Source organism: Cajanus cajan, chromosome 8 (assembly GCF_000230855.2).
Source record: "Cajanus cajan strain Asha chromosome 8, NIPB_CcT2T_4, whole genome shotgun sequence".
NCBI classification, from domain to species: Eukaryota; Viridiplantae; Streptophyta; class Magnoliopsida; order Fabales; family Fabaceae; genus Cajanus; species Cajanus cajan.
This window is the reverse complement of record NC_138524.1, coordinates 12709097-12730488: the sequence shown is the minus strand read 5'-3', so window position 1 is coordinate 12730488 and position 21392 is coordinate 12709097. Positions and strand designations below refer to the sequence as shown.

At 30.5% G+C, this 21392-nt stretch overlaps 1 protein-coding gene and 1 long non-coding RNA gene across 2 annotated transcripts; both read left to right on the top strand.

Moving 5' to 3' along the window:
- Positions 1–14965: 14965 nt before the first annotated feature.
- Positions 14966–17143, top strand: LOC109819009 (protein PEP-RELATED DEVELOPMENT ARRESTED 1, chloroplastic; the record flags this gene model as incomplete). The annotated part of the gene is made up of 5 exons (XM_083061311.1): positions 14966–15074; positions 15165–15406; positions 16153–16308; positions 16734–16802; positions 16906–17143. Coding segments are annotated over 5 exons (777 nt in total), but the record flags the coding sequence as incomplete, so codon positions are not given.
- A 2133-nt stretch (positions 17144–19276) lies between these two features.
- On the top strand, positions 19277–20351 carry LOC114916087 (uncharacterized). The gene is made up of 4 exons (XR_014428424.1): positions 19277–19689; positions 19808–19886; positions 19980–20044; positions 20138–20351. It is a non-coding gene; the product is annotated as an uncharacterized LOC114916087 (long non-coding RNA).
- The last annotated feature ends 1041 nt before the right edge of the window (positions 20352–21392 follow it).

Sequence of the window (21392 nt, the reverse complement as noted above, 5' to 3'; positions counted from 1 at the left end):
ACAAAGCACAACACGAGGATCATACGAAACAAAGTCAAATGATAGATGAAATACGAAATGAGCGCCAGACGATGATGAATCAAATATCAGATGAAGGTGTGTCAAGCACAACCTAAAGTGCAACATTAAGATTCAGACGAAGGCAAGTCAAGAATCAGACAAAATTCAACTACATATCAGACAAAAGAAAACACAGACTGAAAAGTATTCCAGATGGAAACAAAGTCTGTCAATCTACAATGTTGATCAGACCAAAGAAATTCAAAGCATTAATGACAAATGCTCAGATGAAGATCAAGTCTTAAGATGCACATGCACTACCAGACGCAAACGAAGACTTCCATGCAAGCATTTGAAGAATCAAGTCTCAAGGGACAATTCAGGCATCGTCTACAATCATACAAAAGCTCTCAATATGATTCCGCAATGAAAGGAAGAAAAGAAAAAAAACTTTTTTAGATAAAGACAACGTCTTTACAGCTACGATGACCGACAAAGGACAAAAAGTTCCTAGGTCTCAGTTAAAGTCAGACACTACAACTAACAAAATGTAGAAGACTTCATGCAATGTCTATAAACAAGAAGCAACATTTAATGCAAGATCTAATTCATTAAATGAAAGATCGAACTAGTCATGAACGACTACATCCTACTTCAACGGACACTTGCAACTAGCAAATTTTACAGAGACTATAAATATGTCATGACTTCAAACCTGGAAAGGCTGGTGAAGAGAGTGATTTCAAGCCCAAGAAGCGACAAAATCAGAGATAGAGCATACATAGTCAAATGTACAATAGTGTATTGTATTTATCTCTGTAGACTAAGGAGTTCTAAGTGAAACTTAGGAACATAAACCTTAGTGAGCATAGTAAATTCTTGTATCCTCTCTGTGAGAGTAAACCACACACTCAAAACAAACTATTTATCATTTGTAAAGCTTGAAGAGGCTAGGGAAAGAATACTTGTATAAGCCTGGAGAGGCTTGTCAAAGAATACTCACTACGAGCCTGAAGAGGCTGAACAAAGAATACTAGCACTAATGAGTGAAGTTAGCGGGCTAGGAGTGGTCGATAATCCTCACTAAGAGCTTGAAGAGGCTAAACAAAGAATACTAGAGCCAATGAGTGAAGTTGGCCAACCAGGAGTGGTTGATAATACTCGGGGACCAAGAGTGGTCGAGAATACTCACTAAGAGCCTGAAGAGGCTGAACAAAGAATACTAGAGCTAATGAGTGAAGTTAGCCAACCAAGAGTGGTTGATAATACTCAGGGACCAAAAGTGGTCGAGAATACTCACTAAGAGCCTTCTGAACAAAGAATACTAGCACCAATGAGTGAAGTTGGTGAACCGAGAGTGGTTGATAATACTCGGGACCAGGAGTGGTCAAGAATGCTCACTGCGAGCCTGAAGAGGCTGAACAAAGAATACTAGCACTGACGAATGAAGTTGGCGGGCCAGAAGTAGTCGACAATACTTGGCAAACCAGAAGTGATGATAATACTTGTACTTAATTGAAAATCTAGTGGAACCCTTCAATTGAAGGAGATTGGGCGTAGCTTAGTCTGAGCGAACTAGTATAAAAATCTTTGCATTGTTTATCTACATTTCAGACGCAGTTTTGTTTAGTTAATACATCATACTAAAAATTTCATCCATTGCTTATTCATCACTGTAACTTTATTCAGACGAAAAATACACTTACTTAACTTATTATTTTGAGAAACATTTTTCTTGTGCAGACGATAAACTATCAGACGCAAAATCCTTTGTTGAGCAAATCCTGCACAGTTGTTAAGTATTCAAAATAATGTTTTTATTGGACGAAAAAGATTCCCTCTACGAAAATGTTTTTAAAATTCCTCCGTTCACACAACATATTCAACCCCCTTCTATGTGTTTTTCTTCTAACTTCAGTTACCTTAGATAGTACTTTGAAAATATGTTTAGTAACAGACTTGGTAATCTATTAACACAGAGGACATTTGAATATCCTTTTCCAGTAACAGGTTTGGTAATCTATTACCCTGATGATAATTTGATTAACAAAGTTACCTTGAAAACTCTTGTTTTGAATCAAGTAATATTTCTATGTTTAAACACTTGGTAGTAAATTACCCTTTTCAAGATAATCTATTACTTCATATTTACTCATGGAAATACTTAAAAAACAAATTATTGGTTTCTTTAAAAGCTTGATAGATTTTTGAATTAAGCAATCATCATCAAACATAAACAAACACATACACAAGCCTATATCTATAACAGTCAATACAATAGCCTTTTACATAGGCTCAAACATCATTTATACAATATCATCAAAACTAAAACTTATTGAGGAGTCTTCTTGTCATCTCAATGATTTTCATCATTTCAACAATCTTTAGCACTTAGAACACTTAAAGCCATAGGACAAATCTTGGAACAACCGTTCCCAACCCTAGACCGATCATCGTGATGTTGGTGTGGGTTTGCTTGACCTTGTCGAGTTGTCTGATCTGATAATTATTGTGGGTGGACCTTACCCCTTGCTTTTAGACAGTTCCCCGACCGAGGATATTTCTGAGTCTTGATTTCATTATGATTTTAACTTCGGCTCCCTTTTTTTATGTCATCATTGGTGGAGGGATTCCTTCCTATGATGATGTTATTCGCTGAATCTTTATTGGTAAGTATTATTTTAGAAGTCACTCCTCGCTTTGGTCAGGAAGCCATTCCTAGTCTTAACGTTGTCTTGGATCATCCTTCATTCAATTGAGGAGTAAAGCGCGATGGCCTCTTCATGCTTATAGGCTTGTTTGTTTGGTCGATTCCACTATGTTCTACTGTTGACACATTTTTTCTTGGTGGCACATAAAATCACTTGGGATTGGCTTTGTTAGGCGAGGCTTTTGACACGACTTTGGCTCTTGTGTGGCTATTGAGCTTTTACGAGTGCTTTGTTCTGATGACTCCCTCTGATCCATAGCAAGTATAATGCATGTATGCATGGATGCACATGAAAATGCAAGATAGGAATGATTTTTTTTTATTATTAATTATTATTATTATTTTGTATTTTTGTGTAACGCCCTTTCATATGCCCCTACCACGTATGCATGCGATGCAGTTTATGCTTGTGTTTTGTTCCTAAAAGATGCAATTCAGATTTTAATGACAGGAAATCATACTATACGCGTTATGGTCAATGTTGACGATTTCCTTTTTTGTTCGTGCCATTTTTATTATTACTGGGACATATTCCTTTGAACCCAAGGTTTTAGTTGCTCCTTAATTATCTGGTCAATGTACAGTCAAACATCTTTAGACTCCGTTCAGGGACGTCTCGATCTTCCCTATGTGAGTATTCACTATGCACTCTCTGTGTATCTTTTCGATACCGTTTTAATGTCATAAGGGTCAAGATAAAAGAAAGAAGAGATGTTTGTATATTTTTTCAAAAGTGGTTGTTAGAAGGGATTTTTTTCAAAAAGGGGTTTTTTAGAAGAATGGCTGGCCAAGGTGGGCTTTAGTGTTTAGGGTTATTAAACAAAACATTTTTGCTGCAAGGAAGTTATCATTGTGTTTTAGCCTTTTTGGAAAGTGGAGTGATGACTTAGGGTCACACCTTGGTTAGATGATTCCCCCTGAGCCGTTTTTCGATTCTTGACTCAGGTTGCTGCCTTAACGTCCTAATTTTTGCCTAGGTTACTTAGAATGTGTTCCCTAGCAGACATTCCTCTTTTGATCCTTATTTTGCCCAAGTTACCCCTTTTGCTTGTGGGTCTCCTAGCGAATCTTGCCCTCATTTTTACGCAGCCCCCTTAGTGGTTTTCCTGTCGGGCTTTCATTTTTGCAACATTTGTGTGGGATGCCTTATTTTACTGAACCCTAGTCATGTGACGTTCCTTTATTACCCTTTCCATGCTATTATCGAGTAATGTCTTTGTTGCAAATACATTTTGTCTATTAAGGTGATGGAAGAACTTTGGAGGAGGCCGGATTGATGTAGCTTCCTTCAAGTCTTTCCCTAGATCTTTGGCTCCTAGAATCCTTCCAATGCTTGTGTAAGGCTCCAATGGAGGGAGGAACCTCACGGCCACCTTAAGATGGTGGGGAAACCTCTCAAGAATGCGCCACTCTTGGTGAAGGGATAAGCATTCTTCAACCCGCCACAGTTGTCTTTGGAAAAGTGATAAGAGATTGGTTTTACACAAAGAGATTTAGGACCTTTGGGAGGAGAGAAATCTGATCTCTAATCTGAATACTCAATTCTCATTAATGCCAAAAGTGTCATACAAGTGAAAATTTGAGGCTATATAGGCGTGGCCACCTAGGGGTTAAGCTAGACTAGACCATGGTTCACTAGGAACCATGGTTGGGTCCGTCCAACTTAGGGAGCAAGAAAAGACTAGACCATGGTTCACTAAGAACCATGGTTGAGCCTTCCTAAACCGCCCTTGTGTAGGAGAGAAAAGAGGTCCAAGCATTTGGCCAAGTGTGCACCAATGTGAACACAAGGTGTGAACACAAAGGTGTGGACGGTTTTGATTGGTTTCATTTAACTCCACCCGGTTTGAAAATGGTTCATTTGGTTTAGTTAGGTTCATTCAATGTGAATGGAACCTAGCTAAATCAAATCTATGAAAAATTAGGAGTTAAATGAGTCCAATATGTAAAACCTTTATCCTAAGACCACATTTGGCTAAAATGCTAGGAGCACACTTTAGTCTACTAATGCCACTCCTATGCCTACTTCTAAAAAGAAAAAGGTGCCTCCAAAATACAAAGGCAAAACAATCCTATACAAAGTCTACTATATACAATATATACAATGGGACTACTCAAGATACTACTAAGGAGAAAAGTACACAATGCTCATGGTGAGCAAGGGTCTAAGAAGCACCTCCTCCTTAGATGTCTCTTCTAGCTTCCTTACCATGGACCTTGTCAAAGGTCCAATGGCCTTCATGTATTCCTCTTCCTTGGATGGTCCTCCATCATACCCTCCTTCTTGGGAAGGATCTGTCCTCAGATCTACCTCTTCATCATCCATGTTAGTATTCCCTCCTCTATAGAAGCCTCCTCTAGCCTCCTAACCATAGACCTAGTTAGAGGCCTAATGGTCTTCATGTGTGAGCATCCTTGGATCACCCTTCACCCTTCTTGGTCTTACTTCTTCCAAAGGGATCCTTGGGGATTAGATTTCCATCATACCCTCCCCCTTCGAAAGGATTTGTCCTCAAATCCAGTGGTCCTTCCACAAAGATAGCATCACCTACAATGAAAATAAGAAATAAAGCATTAGGGATGACATATTCATATAACATATGTGGAAAGTGCACCCTATGAGGAATTCCTTCTATAGTCCTAGCAAGGGTCCTTAGACTAGGAAGGATGGGTTCTATAAGAATAGGATCCTCACTATAGTGTAGTCTGAGTGTAAAACTAAATCCTAAAAATGTTAAAGTGCTAAAACTATAACAAACTAATGAAGTAGTCCTATATACCAAGATATCTTGCCTAAAGTACCCTATGTAGTAACCTAGGCTTCTACAAGAAAATAAAGTGAATATAATAAGGAAACTACCTAGACAACCCTTGATCATATTATATGTTAGATACATCAAGGAAGAGGGTGTAAAGAGTTTAGAAAAGTCATAGAATCTAATTTGGTCTTGAAGGGAAGTAGTAAAATTAAGTTCAAAGAAGTTTGAACTTCCCTTAAGATCAAAAGTAGAAAATAAGACACCATGAGATGTATCTGATAAACAATATAAACCAAAGGTTGGGTGCTTTATTAGAACAACTAAAGTAGGAGAAGTCCTAAATAGACAATGGCCGTCTACTTTGGGCACCACCAAAGTAGTAGCATAAGAAGTAGAACTAGGTGAAGTCCACTTCTTCTTCACAAGACTAAGAACTTGAGATCCATTATTTTCAAAAATATTTAGGTGGTGGATCTTAAGCTCTAAGGTTGTGGCAGCAGTAGAAAAAGAGCTAAATTCTTTATGAAGAAGAAAAGTCTTTTTACAATTATTTTGAATTAAAAAGTGACTTTCCTTAAGATTTTTGGAGGAGACACTATCCTCCTTACTCTTTTCCAAGAGTAGTGTCTTTTTAGTTTTAAGAAGGTGAAGAGGTTGTTCAACTAGAAGACATTTCTTGATAGAATGTTTTATTAAAAATTGACTTCTAGGAACAATTTCCTTGGAGGAGACACTACCCTCCAACTCTAGAACCTTCTTTTTCTCCTCTTTTCTTTTTTTTGATTTCATAAATACTTGATCTTCCAACACTTGTGAAGGTGAAAGAGGAGTCAAGGTATGTTTCTTGCCTAGGTGAACTAGGCGGATTTTGTTTGTAACACCATCATGAATGGCCTTCCTATCATGTTGCCAAGGCCTTCCAAGTAAAATGTGGCTTGCATCCATTGGAATTATATCACATAAAATTTCATCTTTATATTTTCCAATGGAGAAAGGAACATTTACTTGATCCTTAACTTCTATAGGTCCATCCTCATTAAGCCATTGAAGTTTATAAGATTTAGGATGGGCTATAGTAGTTAGGTTAAGCTTATCAACCAACCTTTGGCTTACAAAGTTATTACAAGATCCACTATCAACAATGAGAGAACAAGTTTTCTTAAAAATTTTGCATCTAGAATGGAAAAGGTTCTCTCTTTGTGATTGGTCTTGATCATTGGGTTGGTTGGTAAGTAACCTTTGGACAACCAATAGGTCACCTTCACATGGTGCTTCCTCACTAGAACTAAGACTAGCATCTTCTTCACTTGAGGAGGATGAAGAAGATGAAGTGCTTTCTTCACTTAGGATTTCATTACCCCTAATGATCATGGTCTTTTTTGTGGGGCATTGGGAGGCTATGTGTCCCCTCCCTAAGCACTTAAAGCACTTAATAGAACTAGTTCTAGGCTCATCGGAAGGTTTTTCTTTTTGTTTTTCTTTTAGTGGCCTTTCTTTTGAATAGGAGGGTTGACCCTCCTTCTTGAAGTCCTCTCTAGGGTATGAGGTAGATTCCTTCCTAAGGGTAGGCTTCCTTCTAAGTTGTTGTTCTACTCTCACACAAAGTTGTACTAGCTCATTTAGATCTCTATAGGGTAATAGTTCAACTTTATCCCTAATCTCTAGGTTTAGGCCACTTTGAAACCTAGCAATGGTGGTTCTTTCTTCTTCTCTAATGCCAGCCCTCATCATAAGCAACTCCATTTGTTGCCTATATTCCTCAACACTAAGGTGTCTTTGGAGCTTGTCCATCAACTCCCTCTCAAAATATGGAGGAATGTGCCTTCTCCTTAAGGCACTCCTTAGCTCATTCCAATATTGGATTGGAGGCTCATGATGAATTTGTTTTTCTCTAACTAGGGAAGTCCACCAATACATGGCATACCCTTGAAAGCTAAGAGTAGCCATGGGAACCTTTCGGTCTTCACCTACATTGTGGCAAGTGAAGAGTTGTTCAACCTTCATCTCCCAATCTAAATAGTCATCCACACTATCCTTGCCATGGAAGGGAGGAAGGTCAAACCTAGGTTCTTTAGGAGTTGTTTCATGCCTAGGCCTATGGTGCCTAGGGGGTCTTTGGTAGTAACCATCATCATGATGACTACTATGCAACCCTTCACTTGTTAGTGAATGTGTGTGCGAGTGATAGCCTTTGGGCCTAGAAGGTCCATGACCCTCATGGCCGTGGGGTTTGCTAGTCTCACCCACAACAAGTTTATTTAACAACTCTCTAATTGTTTCATTGTTTTTTTCATTTTCTAGTTCTTTTTTTCTAATGTATTCCTTAAGTTCCCTAAGTTCTTCCTTAGTACTCTTATGGCTCTTAGGGGAGTGATGACCATGCACACTACTATTATGAGAATGATCACTCATTTTTGCAAGGTAAAAGGTTTTCACAAGTCTTTGAAAATTGCAAAGTGAGTGATTAAAATTTTCACAAAGTTTTCTCTTTTTTGGTGTAGTACTAAGTACTTAGAGGTCTAAGTATACAAGTTGCACTATCAAGGGAGGTGAGCTACAAGGAGCCACTTAATAACCAAGCCTCTTCAAGTGGAAATTACTAAACCCCTTTGTACCTTTCTTACAAAACAAAGTTCCACACAAGACAAGTAAAGTAGTGTGTGTGTGTGCACGAAACCCTTAGTAGGCAATAGAAGCCTTCTAAACGAACCTAGGAGCTAAACAATTAAAATGAAAGCAAATAAAGCATATACTAGTCGCTTATCCTAAGGTGAAAGTCCAAGTAGCACCTAAGGCTTTTTGGGACACTTTCACCAACCTAGAAATCCGGTTTATGAAAGCTAAAACTAAATCTAGCCGGTTCCTAGTGGAAGCCCAAGGTGGCACTTAAAGCCTTTGGGGACCCTTCCACAAGCACTAATCGAGGCTAATAGAAATTAAGTAGGACTATTTAGGAGGTGGTGGAGCTTACTTAATGTCCAAACAGCCACCCCTAAATGCAAGTTAAATACAAAGAAAATTGACACAAAACTATTCAAGCTAAGTGATGAAATTACAACTCAAATAAGCAATACAAAACAAAAGTTCTTCTTGGCCACTCTTCCACCAAAATAGCTGGACAGTTTGGGACAGCCTTTAGTCCAGGGATGTGCCCCAAATTGGCTGGAATCAAATCCTTTTCAAGGTCTTACAAACAGCCACAAAATTGCCACTAAGGCCGCCACCAAAAAGGCACCAAAGCCGCCACCAAACTCCACTCAAAACCGCCACCACTTTGCACCAGAATGTACCTGAAAATTCAAGCAAGTCTTGGCTGCAAAATGAGCAAACAAGTTAGCCTCCAAAAAGGTGTTTCACTCAGCAGTTTGTACCTCAATCCTCCTTCAAGGCTAAGCTCCTTTGAGGTCAACCAATATGCCTCAATTATACCTTCCTTCCAAGTGTAATAGATTGAACAAGGCTTATAGTTTCACCAAGTTTAGCAAGCAACACAAGAGAGGAAAGAAGCCAAAGAAGTAAAACTGAAAAGCACAATTTAGGATAGGCAAAACTCTCATGGGAATTGATGTGACAAACAAAGAGAGCCAAAGAAGACACAAAGCAACAAATAAGGCTAATTTCAAGGCTAGCACTCAAAAGAATTGCCTAAGAATGGCACTAGATTTGATTACAAAAACCAAAATAAAATTTTGTGCAATGCTATGATGATTTAAAAGTTCTTTTCAGCCACTGTAAAGAGAAGGAAACCGCATGAAAAATTCACACAAATTCACTAGGCCAAGTGCTACAAAATTGTCAAATTTTCAGCTTGAATTTTTCTAGTTTCTTTTCTTTTGCTTTCTTTTTCTTTTTCTTTGCTTTTTGAAATCTTTTTCTTTCTTTTCTTTCCTTTAAACACAGAATATTAAGCACTGGACAGAGGCCAATTACATCAAAAAGGTTTCCAAAACAAGTGGAGAAAAGGAGAGAAAGAAGAGAAGAAAATACAAGTGCACTTTTAGACCAAAATTTTCAGCACTTTTGTGACTAGTTTTTATTCAATTTTGTCACTTCTTTTAGCACACTTAATAGGCGTTTTCTATGCACTTCTTTCTCAATTTTTCTTTAATCAAAGCAAGCACAAGACACACCACAGAATTGCTGGTCATATATTGCTATGAAACTAATAGCAAAGAATTTCACAAAAATGACTCTAGAACATGTTAGGTCTAATAACATGCATAGGAATTAATTGGTGAGCACTCTAAGAATGATTTAATCATGCAACCAGCAATGACACATTCAAGAACAGGCTTTCATTGAACAAGATTGAAAAAGAAAAATGGGACAACACGGATGCAATGACAAAAAAAGAACTACACATGACAACTAAGACAAAACTAGTAGATTACAAAAAGAAAAAGCATGCATTCTTGTTTCTTTCTTGAACTTTCTTTTAAGACCGAATACCATAGGAATTCAAAAGAAGATAAAAACAATCCTAATTCATATAGAAAGACAAACAAAGAGTACCTACCGCACATACCAAGATTGATTCACAAGAATTATCAAAAATGAACCAAGAAAAGCAAGACAATGTGAGTGAATTCTATAGATTTATAAATGTGACTCAAGAATCACTCCAAGAACATACCAAGACTCAAAAAGGAAAAAGAAGACAAGGAGAACAGCAACAAGACTCTACCAAGATGATTCAAGACATGCAAAAGAAAAGAAAGAAAGCAAGGGAATCGGATTACTTGGAGTCCTAGCTCATGATACCAAATGATGGAAGAACTTTGGAGGAGGCCGGATTGATGTAGCTTCCTTCAAGTCTTTCCCTAGATCTTTGGCTCCTAGAATCCTTCCAATGCTTGTGTAAGGCTCCAATGGAGGGAGGAACCTCACGGCCACCTTAAGATGGTGGGGAAACCTCTCAAGAATGCGCCACTCTTGGTGAAGGGATAAGCATTCTTCAACCCGCCACAGTTGTCTTTGGAAAAGTGATAAGAGATTGGTTTTACACAAAGAGATTTAGGACCTTTGGGAGGAGAGAAATCTGATCTCTAATCTGAATACTCAATTCTCATTAATGCCAAAAGTGTCATACAAGTGAAAATTTGAGGCTATATAGGCGTGGCCACCTAGGGGTTAAGCTAGACTAGACCATGGTTCACTAGGAACCATGGTTGGGTCCGTCCAACTTAGGGAGCAAGAAAAGACTAGACCATGGTTCACTAAGAACCATGGTTGAGCCTTCCTAAACCGCCCTTGTGTAGGAGAGAAAAGAGGTCCAAGCATTTGGCCAAGTGTGCACCAATGTGAACACAAGGTGTGAACACAAAGGTGTGGACGGTTTTGATTGGTTTCATTTAACTCCACCCGGTTTGAAAATGGTTCATTTGGTTTAGTTAGGTTCATTCAATGTGAATGGAACCTAGCTAAATCAAATCTATGAAAAATTAGGAGTTAAATGAGTCCAATATGTAAAACCTTTATCCTAAGACCACATTTGGCTAAAATGCTAGGAGCACACTTTAGTCTACTAATGCCACTCCTATGCCTACTTCTAAAAAGAAAAAGGTGCCTCCAAAATACAAAGGCAAAACAATCCTATACAAAGTCTACTATATACAATATATACAATGGGACTACTCAAGATACTACTAAGGAGAAAAGTACACAATGCTCATGGTGAGCAAGGGTCTAAGAAGCACCTCCTCCTTAGATGTCTCTTCTAGCTTCCTTACCATGGACCTTGTCAAAGGTCCAATGGCCTTCATGTATTCCTCTTCCTTGGATGGTCCTCCATCATAAGGGTTAATGGATGAGGCCTAGAGTGAGTATTTAAAGGGAGAAGAGAAATGAAAGAATGTTATGGCATTAAAAGCAGTACTTTCAATTTACACGTTCCCCTTTAGCATAGCTCGAAGGCTTGGGCGTGCCCCAAGTTCGTGATTGATACGCAGAGAGATTGACAGAGGTTGCCCCCTAGAGAGGTATAGTTGATGATTGGTCTGACTATTACAAGAACACCCTTCCGCTGGCTTGAACGCCGGTGCTTGAAGTTCGGAGTAAAGCCTTTTATGGAGTCTTGCTTCTCAAAGGGACTACTTGAGCCACCTTTCGATTCTCAAATCGAACACGCATTATTTTTTTTTTGTATATCCTTGAGTAAAGAACTTTCAATCTAACGGTTGAATTTTCAAAATTCATATTTAATATAAAGTTATTAAATGATATAATACTTAATAAAAATTATAGTGATGTTATTATAACCCTCATATATATATATATATATATATATATATATATATATATATATATATATTACTTAAACATTGCCACTTGAACAAATGTAAAAAACTCATGTACCTATAATTATAAATGTATAAGTGGAAACAAAAAATTAATGAATCAATATTCTTCGGAGATGTTACACAATCTATAATTTATTTATTTAAAATCAATTTAAAATTTACATGAAATGTTTTTAACCTAAAATAGTTGTTTTAACTTATAAAAATAATAATTGATATTATTTACATAGAAAAACTTTTTGTTGGGTAACATTATAAAAAAAGAGTATAATTAAGTTTGAATTTGCCAAGATTTTTATACACGAAAACCTTCTATTTTTGTAAGCAAAAGTCCTCCAAGTCTACAGCTGCATTTTCACACTCAACAACCTTCTACAAAAGTCATGAAATAGCTAATGGGATTCACACAATTCTTTTTTCATGTTTACAATGAGTTCCATTTTCATAACCTGTCCTCCCAAAAAAAAAAAAAAGAATAATAATAATAAAAATAAATAAATAAAAAGTGTCGCAAAAGGCATAAGTATTCTACCACAGTGAGGACCCACTTATAAAACTAATAGCTTATGTGTGTTTTTGGGTTCGTAACCCATACTATGCATGTGTTGCAACTCCCAATTCCCAACACTTTATTTTCATGATTTTGGGATATAAAACCAAATTCCATGGCTTTATTCTTTACTATAGATACATCAAAGTTGATTTTTAATCTCTTCTACACAATAGCACAACCCACAATTTCAAGATACTAATTAAATATTTTTTAATCTTAGACATACAATATTCAGAAATTACATTAAACATCAATAAATTAGATTTTATTGACACCTTGTTTTTCTCCTATTAATGAAACTTCTATATATCTAATCTTATTTTAAGAAAAATAAACTCTAACTTTTACATCAATAGACATTTATAAAACTAATAATAGTAAATAAATCTAATAATATTAAATAAATCAATATACATTATTTAAAAATTGAGTATCAAATGATTTTATGTTTTAAATATAATTTATATTTTTAAATACTTTATTTTGATTTGTTACTTTAGGATCAAAGTTAGTATTCATCAAATATTTAATACTTTTGATAGCTTTTTCCTAAAAAGTAATCTAATCTTATATAATAAGTATCAATTCTCATTTTAATGAATGTTTTCAGATTTTTTTTCTTCAATAAAGTGCATTTCCGATTTTTTCTTAGATAGCAAACTCATCAAATTATTTAAATTATTTGATTAATATTATAAACATTATATAATATACAATTTAAAGATTATATATTGATGATATTTTATATGGTTAATTATTTAAAAATATTTATTAGCATGAATTTTTAGTTATTTATTTTAAAATTCAATATATTGATTATATATGTGGTTTATAACTAAATGATAGAATAAAATTATTTTACATTATTGGTGTATAACATTTTTTTTCCTATCATATATATACATTATTAAGAGTCAATTATATTGTTAAATCAAATCATTATGTGAATTTAATTTTTATTTAATATTAATTTTTTTTATTTTAATTTTAAAAATAATAATTGATAAATTTATTGTAGTTGCATTTTTATATTTACCGTATAAAAATATATTAATAATAATTTATATAATTTATCTATTTTTTTTATTTTTCTTAGTGATATAAATTTATTATTTATTATTTTTAACTAGCATTAAATTTAAATTTTTATTATAAATTTTTGTTTTATAATTGTTAAAATAGATTCAACAAATATTAAAATTTAAAAGAAAAAAAGTTATGCATGGTTAGTGTAAATAAGTTTTAAATCATTATTCAATCACAAATCATTATTAAAGGAAGTTTGTTAACTTTTAAAATAATTATATTAAAAAATAATAATTAAGAAATAAATTTTATTAATTGACATTATAAAGAATTTTACATTGATAGTCTATTATTATTTAAAAAAAATTTAAAATTTATAGTTTGAGTAATTAAATATTAAAAATTTTAAAATCAATTTAATTTATATAAAATAAAATAAAAATATTTAATAAGTAAATTATATAATTTAATGAAAAAATTGGAATAATTTATAAATTAGTATAATTAAAACAAAAATATTTTTTATAATCTATAAACCTTAGTAGTAATTATATATAATGTGTACTTTATAAATTAAATAATATGAATGATTTAGTAGTTTTAATTTATAAATGAACAGTAAAAATTAATTTTATTTTTAATATTATTATCATGTTAACCGTTAACATTTCATTAAATATTCAATTAATAGATCCAAAAATTAGTTATCTTTAAAATAATTAAAATCATCCAAATAAAAATTAAGTTTATAAATTATATAAACAGAACAACAATATTTATTGAATAACTACTTTTTATTTTTATTTTAATATAGACCATTTTAATTTTTATTCATTAATTATAAATTTTAAAAATTAATTTTTCTTGCATTACTATTTTTTCTTTGTTTATTCTATTATAAAACTACCATAACTAATTGTGCACTTTTTTTTTAATTAGAGAGTTAGTTTGTGCCAGTAACTAATAGAAGCCAAATAAAAAGTTTTTTTTATTTTAAGAATATTAGAAGAAAAAAGTGACAAGATAATTGTAAATGAAGTATTAACAAATAAATAAAAATATAAAGTTAAACAAAAATTAATAATATTTATATTATAAATCAAATATTATAAAAATAGGTAAAAGTGTAGTTAAATAATAATAATAATAATAATAATAAATAATGAAGTTTTGATATTTACCAACAAAATAAAATTTAATAAAATTATAAATTATATAAACAGAATTAAAATATAACTAATAAAAGTGAAGTAAAAATTTTCTTAATTTTAAAAATTAATAAAAAAAACTACAATTTACAGAGAGAAAAAAATCTAATAATTATAAATTAAAGATTAAAAAATAGATAAAATATAATTTAAATTAAATAAAAGAATAATAAATAAAATCTTAAAGATTAACCACAAAATAAAAATTTATTTAATAAAAGTAATAATTGTAAACATCATAAAAATAGATAAAATTGTAGTTAAAATTAAATAAATGAAATTTTAAAAAATATCGATAAAATAAAAATCTACGCCCGGCTGTGGGAATCGAACCCACATGGTTAAAAGCCATGCGCTCTACCAGCTGAGCTAAAACGGCTATATATTTTATAATTTAATTTTTTTTAAAATTCAATATAGTCTATCCTTTAAAATTTTCAAAAAAAGCCAGGCCAACGCACCTCAACCTATTCTTATGTAGAGCTAAAACCCCAACACTGGAACGAGCAAAGAGTTTAGGTAAGAGGCACAATTATTATGAATTAAGAATGTTTGGGTTTATGTTTTGCTACTACCCTTGTCCCAGTCTTTTCCATTACTTTTGTCCAGCTTTAATCTCCTCTTACAACCACCATGCATTGAGATTGAAGCAACTCACTACAAAGAATTATCGCCTCTCAGTTTTGAGCAATGACAGCGGTAGCTATGAGGTTGGAGGAGGCTATCCAGAACTGGAACAAAATCAAAATGGTAGGAATGAAAAGTCGAGCTCAGATACATCTTCTCAGCGTGAAGCCCTTCTCAAAGGAGGAGACCAAGTCATCTCTGTTCTCCAGGAAATGATTACCCTTGTGAGTTACTACTAATGAGGAGAAAGATGAAACACTGTCCATAAATAATTTTATTTTTGTTCTTGACAAAGTTGTGAAAGAGAAATGGTTTTGTAATTATCTAAGACTCAATGGATAACAAATGAGAATATTTCTTTTGTTATTATATATTTTATGAATTTAAAGTTTAACTTCTATGGGTTTAAAATTAAGTATGATTTGATCAATTTTTAATTTTAATTTCTTTGCTCAGTGGGTAATAATTTTTATTTTATTTTATTTTATTTACTGATTTTGTGTTTGTTAAATGCAAGTGTGTATAACTAACAAGTGACAGAAACCTCATCTATGGTATCTTTTTCATCAATTTAGTGTTGTGTTGAAAAACATTTTTATTTTTATTTATTTTGAAGGTGCTTGCAACATATTTCTCCTCTTCTTTTGTTCTATTTTTTTTTTCTTTTTATCTGGAGTGGCTCATGAGTGACTTTTACTTTTAGTAGGCTTCTGATATTAATGTATTGTATAAATTTCCAGTGGTTATGTTTTTTTTTTTCTTGTGAAGGGAAAGAACCATCCTAGCCACACGTTTTCTTGTTGAAGATCACTGATTATATGTGTGTCAGTTCTTAGTTCTTACACAATTATGTCCGCTGTGCTTTTTTTCTTCGTTTTACAAATATTTATTGTCCTTGGTCATTTTGATAGTGAATCGTACAGTGCAATGTTGTTTTGAGCCTGTATAACGTGTATAAATGTGTATCCAGTTGGAAGATATGAATATGGATGAAGAATCTGAAAAAGTGGCGGTAGAGTTGGCTGCCCAAGGAGTTATTGGAAAGAGAGTTGATGAGATGGAGTCTGATTTCATGATGGCTCTTGACTACATGATCCAGCTTGCTGAGAAGGACCAGGATGATAAGGTATGATTTTCAAACATCAAATTATAATTTGTCAGTTAAAAGTTAGAAATGTACATGTTCTGCTCCATAAGTTTTTGTTTGCAAAAGTATTTTATGAAAAATTTACATTTGGATCCTTTTTTGGAAATAGATTATTTCTTCTTTTTTTTTTTGTTTTTAAGAAATTACTTTCGATACACTTTTGGTACGATGTTCTTTACCCTGTCAACCAATCAGGTTTTACTTTTAAGTAAGACTTTTAAAGTAATTATTATGAAAATCATCAATCTTAATGCATGGAAATCGGTAATTGGATAACAGAGGAAGAAAACCTTTATACTGTCTGTGCATTCTAATTAAATTCTTTTTTTACCGTGAGAAGAGAAACTGTGATGAACTTGTGATTAAGAATTACCTGCTTATGTATTTCAAATTATTGCATTCAGCGGAAGTCACTGTTGGAAGTTATCAAAGAGACAGTATTATCACATCTAACAAAAAAATGTCCACCCCATGTAAGGAACTTCTTTGAGCTACTTCTTGATCATCTTCTAACTGAAGAGAAGCTCCAAATTTTATATTGTTCATCAATGTGCAAATTTTTCCTTCATCTTTTAGGTTCAAGTAATTGGTCTTCTTTGTAGAACACCAAAAAAGGAAAGTAGGCAAGAATTATTGCGCCGGGTTGCAGCTGGTGGTGGTGTATTTAAAGGTGAAAATGAGTTGAAGGTTCATATCCCAGGGGCAAATCTAAATGACATCGCTAACCAAGCTGATGATTTGTTGGAGGTATATATAGAAACTTTAAGCATTAAATAAATTTTCGTGACTTTTAGTACTCATACTTGTCTATTCCGTATTTAATTTTCTGTATATTTAATTTTCTGTATATTAAATTTAAAATCTACAATCTAAAATTTAAAATTTAAAATTTAAAATTCAAAATCTAAAATCTAGCATTTAAAATTTAAAATTTAAAATTTAAAATTTAAAATCTAAATTTAAAAAATTTATAATTTAAAAATTTAAATTTTAAAATTTAAAATCTAAAATCTAAAGTTTAAAATTTTAAATTTTAAATTTAAAGTTTAAAGTTTAAAATGTAAATTTTAAAATCTAAAATCTAGAATTTAAAATCTAAAATTTAAAATTTATATTTTAAATTTTAAAAGGTAAAATTTATTTTTTGTAATTTATAATTTAGAATTTAAAACTTAAAATTTAAAATTTAAAACTTAAAATTCAACTTTTAAAATTTAAAATTTAAAATTTAAAATTGGGAAAATATTAAACTTGAATTCTTAATAAAATATAGTTATATATTTAAATTTATAAATCTATTAAGATAGTAAATTTAAATGTGATTTTTTTATAATTTTAAAGGGAAAATAGAGATATTTTAAATATAAATTTTAAAATTTACAATTTAAAATCTAAATTTTAAAATTTAAGATTTAAAATTTAAAGTTGAAATTTTAAGATTTAACATTTAAAATCTACAACCTAAAATTTAAAATGAAAATTTTATAATTTAAAATCTAAAATCTAAAATTTAAAATTTAAAATTTAAAAAGTATAATTTAAAATATAAAATTAAAAAATCTATAATTTAAAAATTTAAATTTTAAAATTTAAAATTTAAAATCAAAAGTTTAAAATTTTAAATTGTAAATTTAAATTTTAAAGTTTAAAATGTAAAATTTAAAATCTAAAATTTATAATTTATATTTTAAATTTTAAAAGTTAAGAATTATAATTTGTAATTTAGAATTCAGAATTTAAAATTTAAAATTTAAAATTCAAAATTCAAAATTTAAATTTTAAAATTTAAAATTTAAAATTTAAAATTCAATATTTACAATTTAAAATTTAAAATTTAAAATCAAGCATATATTAAATTTGAATTCTTAATAAAATATGGTTATATATTTAAATTTATAAATCTATTAAGATAGTAAAATAAAATAGAGATATTTTAAATAGAAATTCTAAAATTTACAATTTAAAATCTAAAGTTTAAAATTATAAATTTTATATTTAAAGTTGACATTTTAAAATTTAAAATCTACAATCTAAAATTTAAAATGTAAAATTTAAAATTTAAAATCTAAAATCTAAAACTTAAAATTTAAAATTTAAAAGTTTAAATTTAAAATTTAAAATTTAAAATCTAAAATTAAAAAATTTATATTTTTAAAATTTAAATTTTAAAATTTAAAATTTAAAATCTAAAGTTTAAAATTTTAAATTTTAAATTTAAAGTTGAAAGTTTAAAATATAAAATTTAAAATCTGAAATTTAAAATCTAAACTTAAAATATTTATAAATTAAAATTTTAAAATATAAAATTTAAAATTTAAAATCTAAAGTTTAAAATTTTAAATTTTAAATTTAAAGTATAAAGTTTAAAACGTAAAATTTAAAATCTAAAATCTAGAGTTTAAAATTTCAAATTTAAAATTTAAAATTTAAAATCTAAAATTTAAAATTTATATTTTAAATTTTAAAAGTTAAAATTTATAATTTGTAATTTACAATTTACAATTTACAATTTACAATTTACAATTTACAATTTAAAATTTAAAATTTAAAATTTAAAATTAGGAATATAATAAATTTCAAATCTTAATAAAATATACTTATATATTTAAATTTATATATAAGTCTATTAAGATAGTAAATTTAAATGCTATTTTTTTTTTTAAATTTTAAAGGGAGAAAATGAATTCAGAAAATAGAGATATTTTAAATATAAATTTCAAATTTAAAAATTTAAAATCTAAATTTAAAAAATTTAAATTTTAAATTTAAAGTTGAAATTTTAAAATTTAAAATTTAAAATCTACAATCTAAAATTCAAAATTTAAAATCTAAAATTTAAAATCTAAAATCTAAATTTTAAAATTTAAAATTTAAAATTTAAAATTTAAAATCTAAAATCTAGAATTTAAAATTTAAAATTTATATTTTAAATTTTAAAAGTTAAAATTCATAATTTGAATTTAGAATTTAGACTTTAGAATTTAAAATTTAAAATTCAAAATTCAAAATTTAAAGTTTAAAATTAGGAATATATTAAATTTGAATTCTTAATAAAATATGGTTATATATTTAAATTTATAAATCTATTAAGATAGTAAATTTAAATTTGATTTTTTTATAATTTTAAAGGGAAAAAATGAATTCACTCTCAACAATTACTCTCATTGACAACAAGGTTCAATTTAATTCATGGTTAGACTTCATATTTTGTTATTGGTTATCTATTTAAATTGTATTTTCTTTGTGACAGGTTCATCGTTTAAAAGTATATTCTATTGGGTGAAGTTCTACAGTAATAGTAGATAAAACCCAACTTTGGAAAATGGTGAAAAAAAAATTGTTGTCTCAGAAATTAGAAAGGTAATATAATAATATGTTCTAAAAATAGTTTATATGTGATAATTTCATATATATAAAAATATAGTTGTATTACTACCTAATTTAAATAAATTCTAACTCATATTTTTTTCAATAATAGGACACTTGAAAATGCAAGATCGAGTAATATCTGTCATATTAATAACTTTCATGCAAAACAAGATATCTTCATTTTTGAGGTTGTGGTAATTTTTTTCGTAACCTATAAAAATTTACATCAAATATTAAATCTCTCATATTGATACTTGACATTATATTATTTGTTTATGCAGTTTTTTAAAGTTAAAGAAATTATGGATGATGTATTTTATAAGGAATTAAAATTTATTCTCGAAAGGTATGACATTATGCAATTTAATTATTATTTATTTAAAATGTTGTTTATTATTTATTGACATTTAATTTCGTTAATTTCGTTCATAATTTGCAGGGAAGCTATAAATCGTCCTGAAGCGAATTCATTATTTGATCTTCATATTAAAAATAATTTATGATGGAAAAATTGCATTTGATTATTATATATATTATTTTATTCCATTATTGCAAATATAACTATGTAGAACATAAAATTTTTATTTTATATGAACTGGCCTTCTATCATGTTTTGATTATTATGCACTTAATCAATGAACAAGGATTGAATTTATCATATTATATTGTGTAAAATTATTTATACAATTATATGTCAACAATGAATTCATTCAATCGGTGTGTTATTTTAAAGTTAGAGATAAAATTCAGATAGAGGCACGAAGTGCCTCGGCCCCGCTAGTTATTATAATTCAGATAATATTTTAAGTAATAAAAAATTTAATATAAGATTTTTAAAAAAAAATTCTTAATTTTTTATTTTATTTAACTACTATAAATTTTTTTTTATTGAAAATATTTAATTTATAAATTAAATTATATATATATATATATATATATATAAATTAGAATAGCAATATCTCGCTGGCTATGCGCGGCTACACGGGATTAATATCTATGATATTCTATGTAGGAATGACAAAAATATCCGTACCCGCGAGTATTTGCGGATAAAATCCGTTATAGATAATAAATAGAGAAACTAATTGGGTACCTGCGAATAATGGGGACGAATAACTTTTTACTCGTTTATAAATGGGGTGGGGGTGAGTATGATAATATCCATAATCGTGGGTACTCGTTTAATAATATTTCTTAAATAACCTAATTATCCTTGTACCACAAAATCACGCTCTCATTTTATTTTCTTACAAAAGTGAGGTTTGTAACGTAGCAAGTTGTTTCAGAAGGCCCAAAAGCACAATATGGGTGATTTAGTAGCCCAGAACGGGTCGTTCCCAATCTGGAACGGGCCGTTCCAAACTACTAAATTGACCTGTAAATCGTAGTTGAGAACGGGCCGTTCTGGATGGAGTATAGGGCATTCTGGAGGGAGTACGGGCCGTTCTGGATGGAGAACGGACCGTTTTGGATGAATCCCAGAACGGACTGTTCTGGTTTCAGAATGGGCCGTTCTGCATGTGATTTTTGCACATGATGAAGGAGTGCAGAACGGGCCGTTCCGGATTCGAAACGAGCCGTTCTGGTCACTCCAGAACTTCTATAAATAGGGGTTGTGTGGTTGAGGAGAAAGTGAAGTTTTTAGAGAGAAATTTTAGAGAGAAGGACTCTGAGTCTGTGAGCTCCTTTCTCTC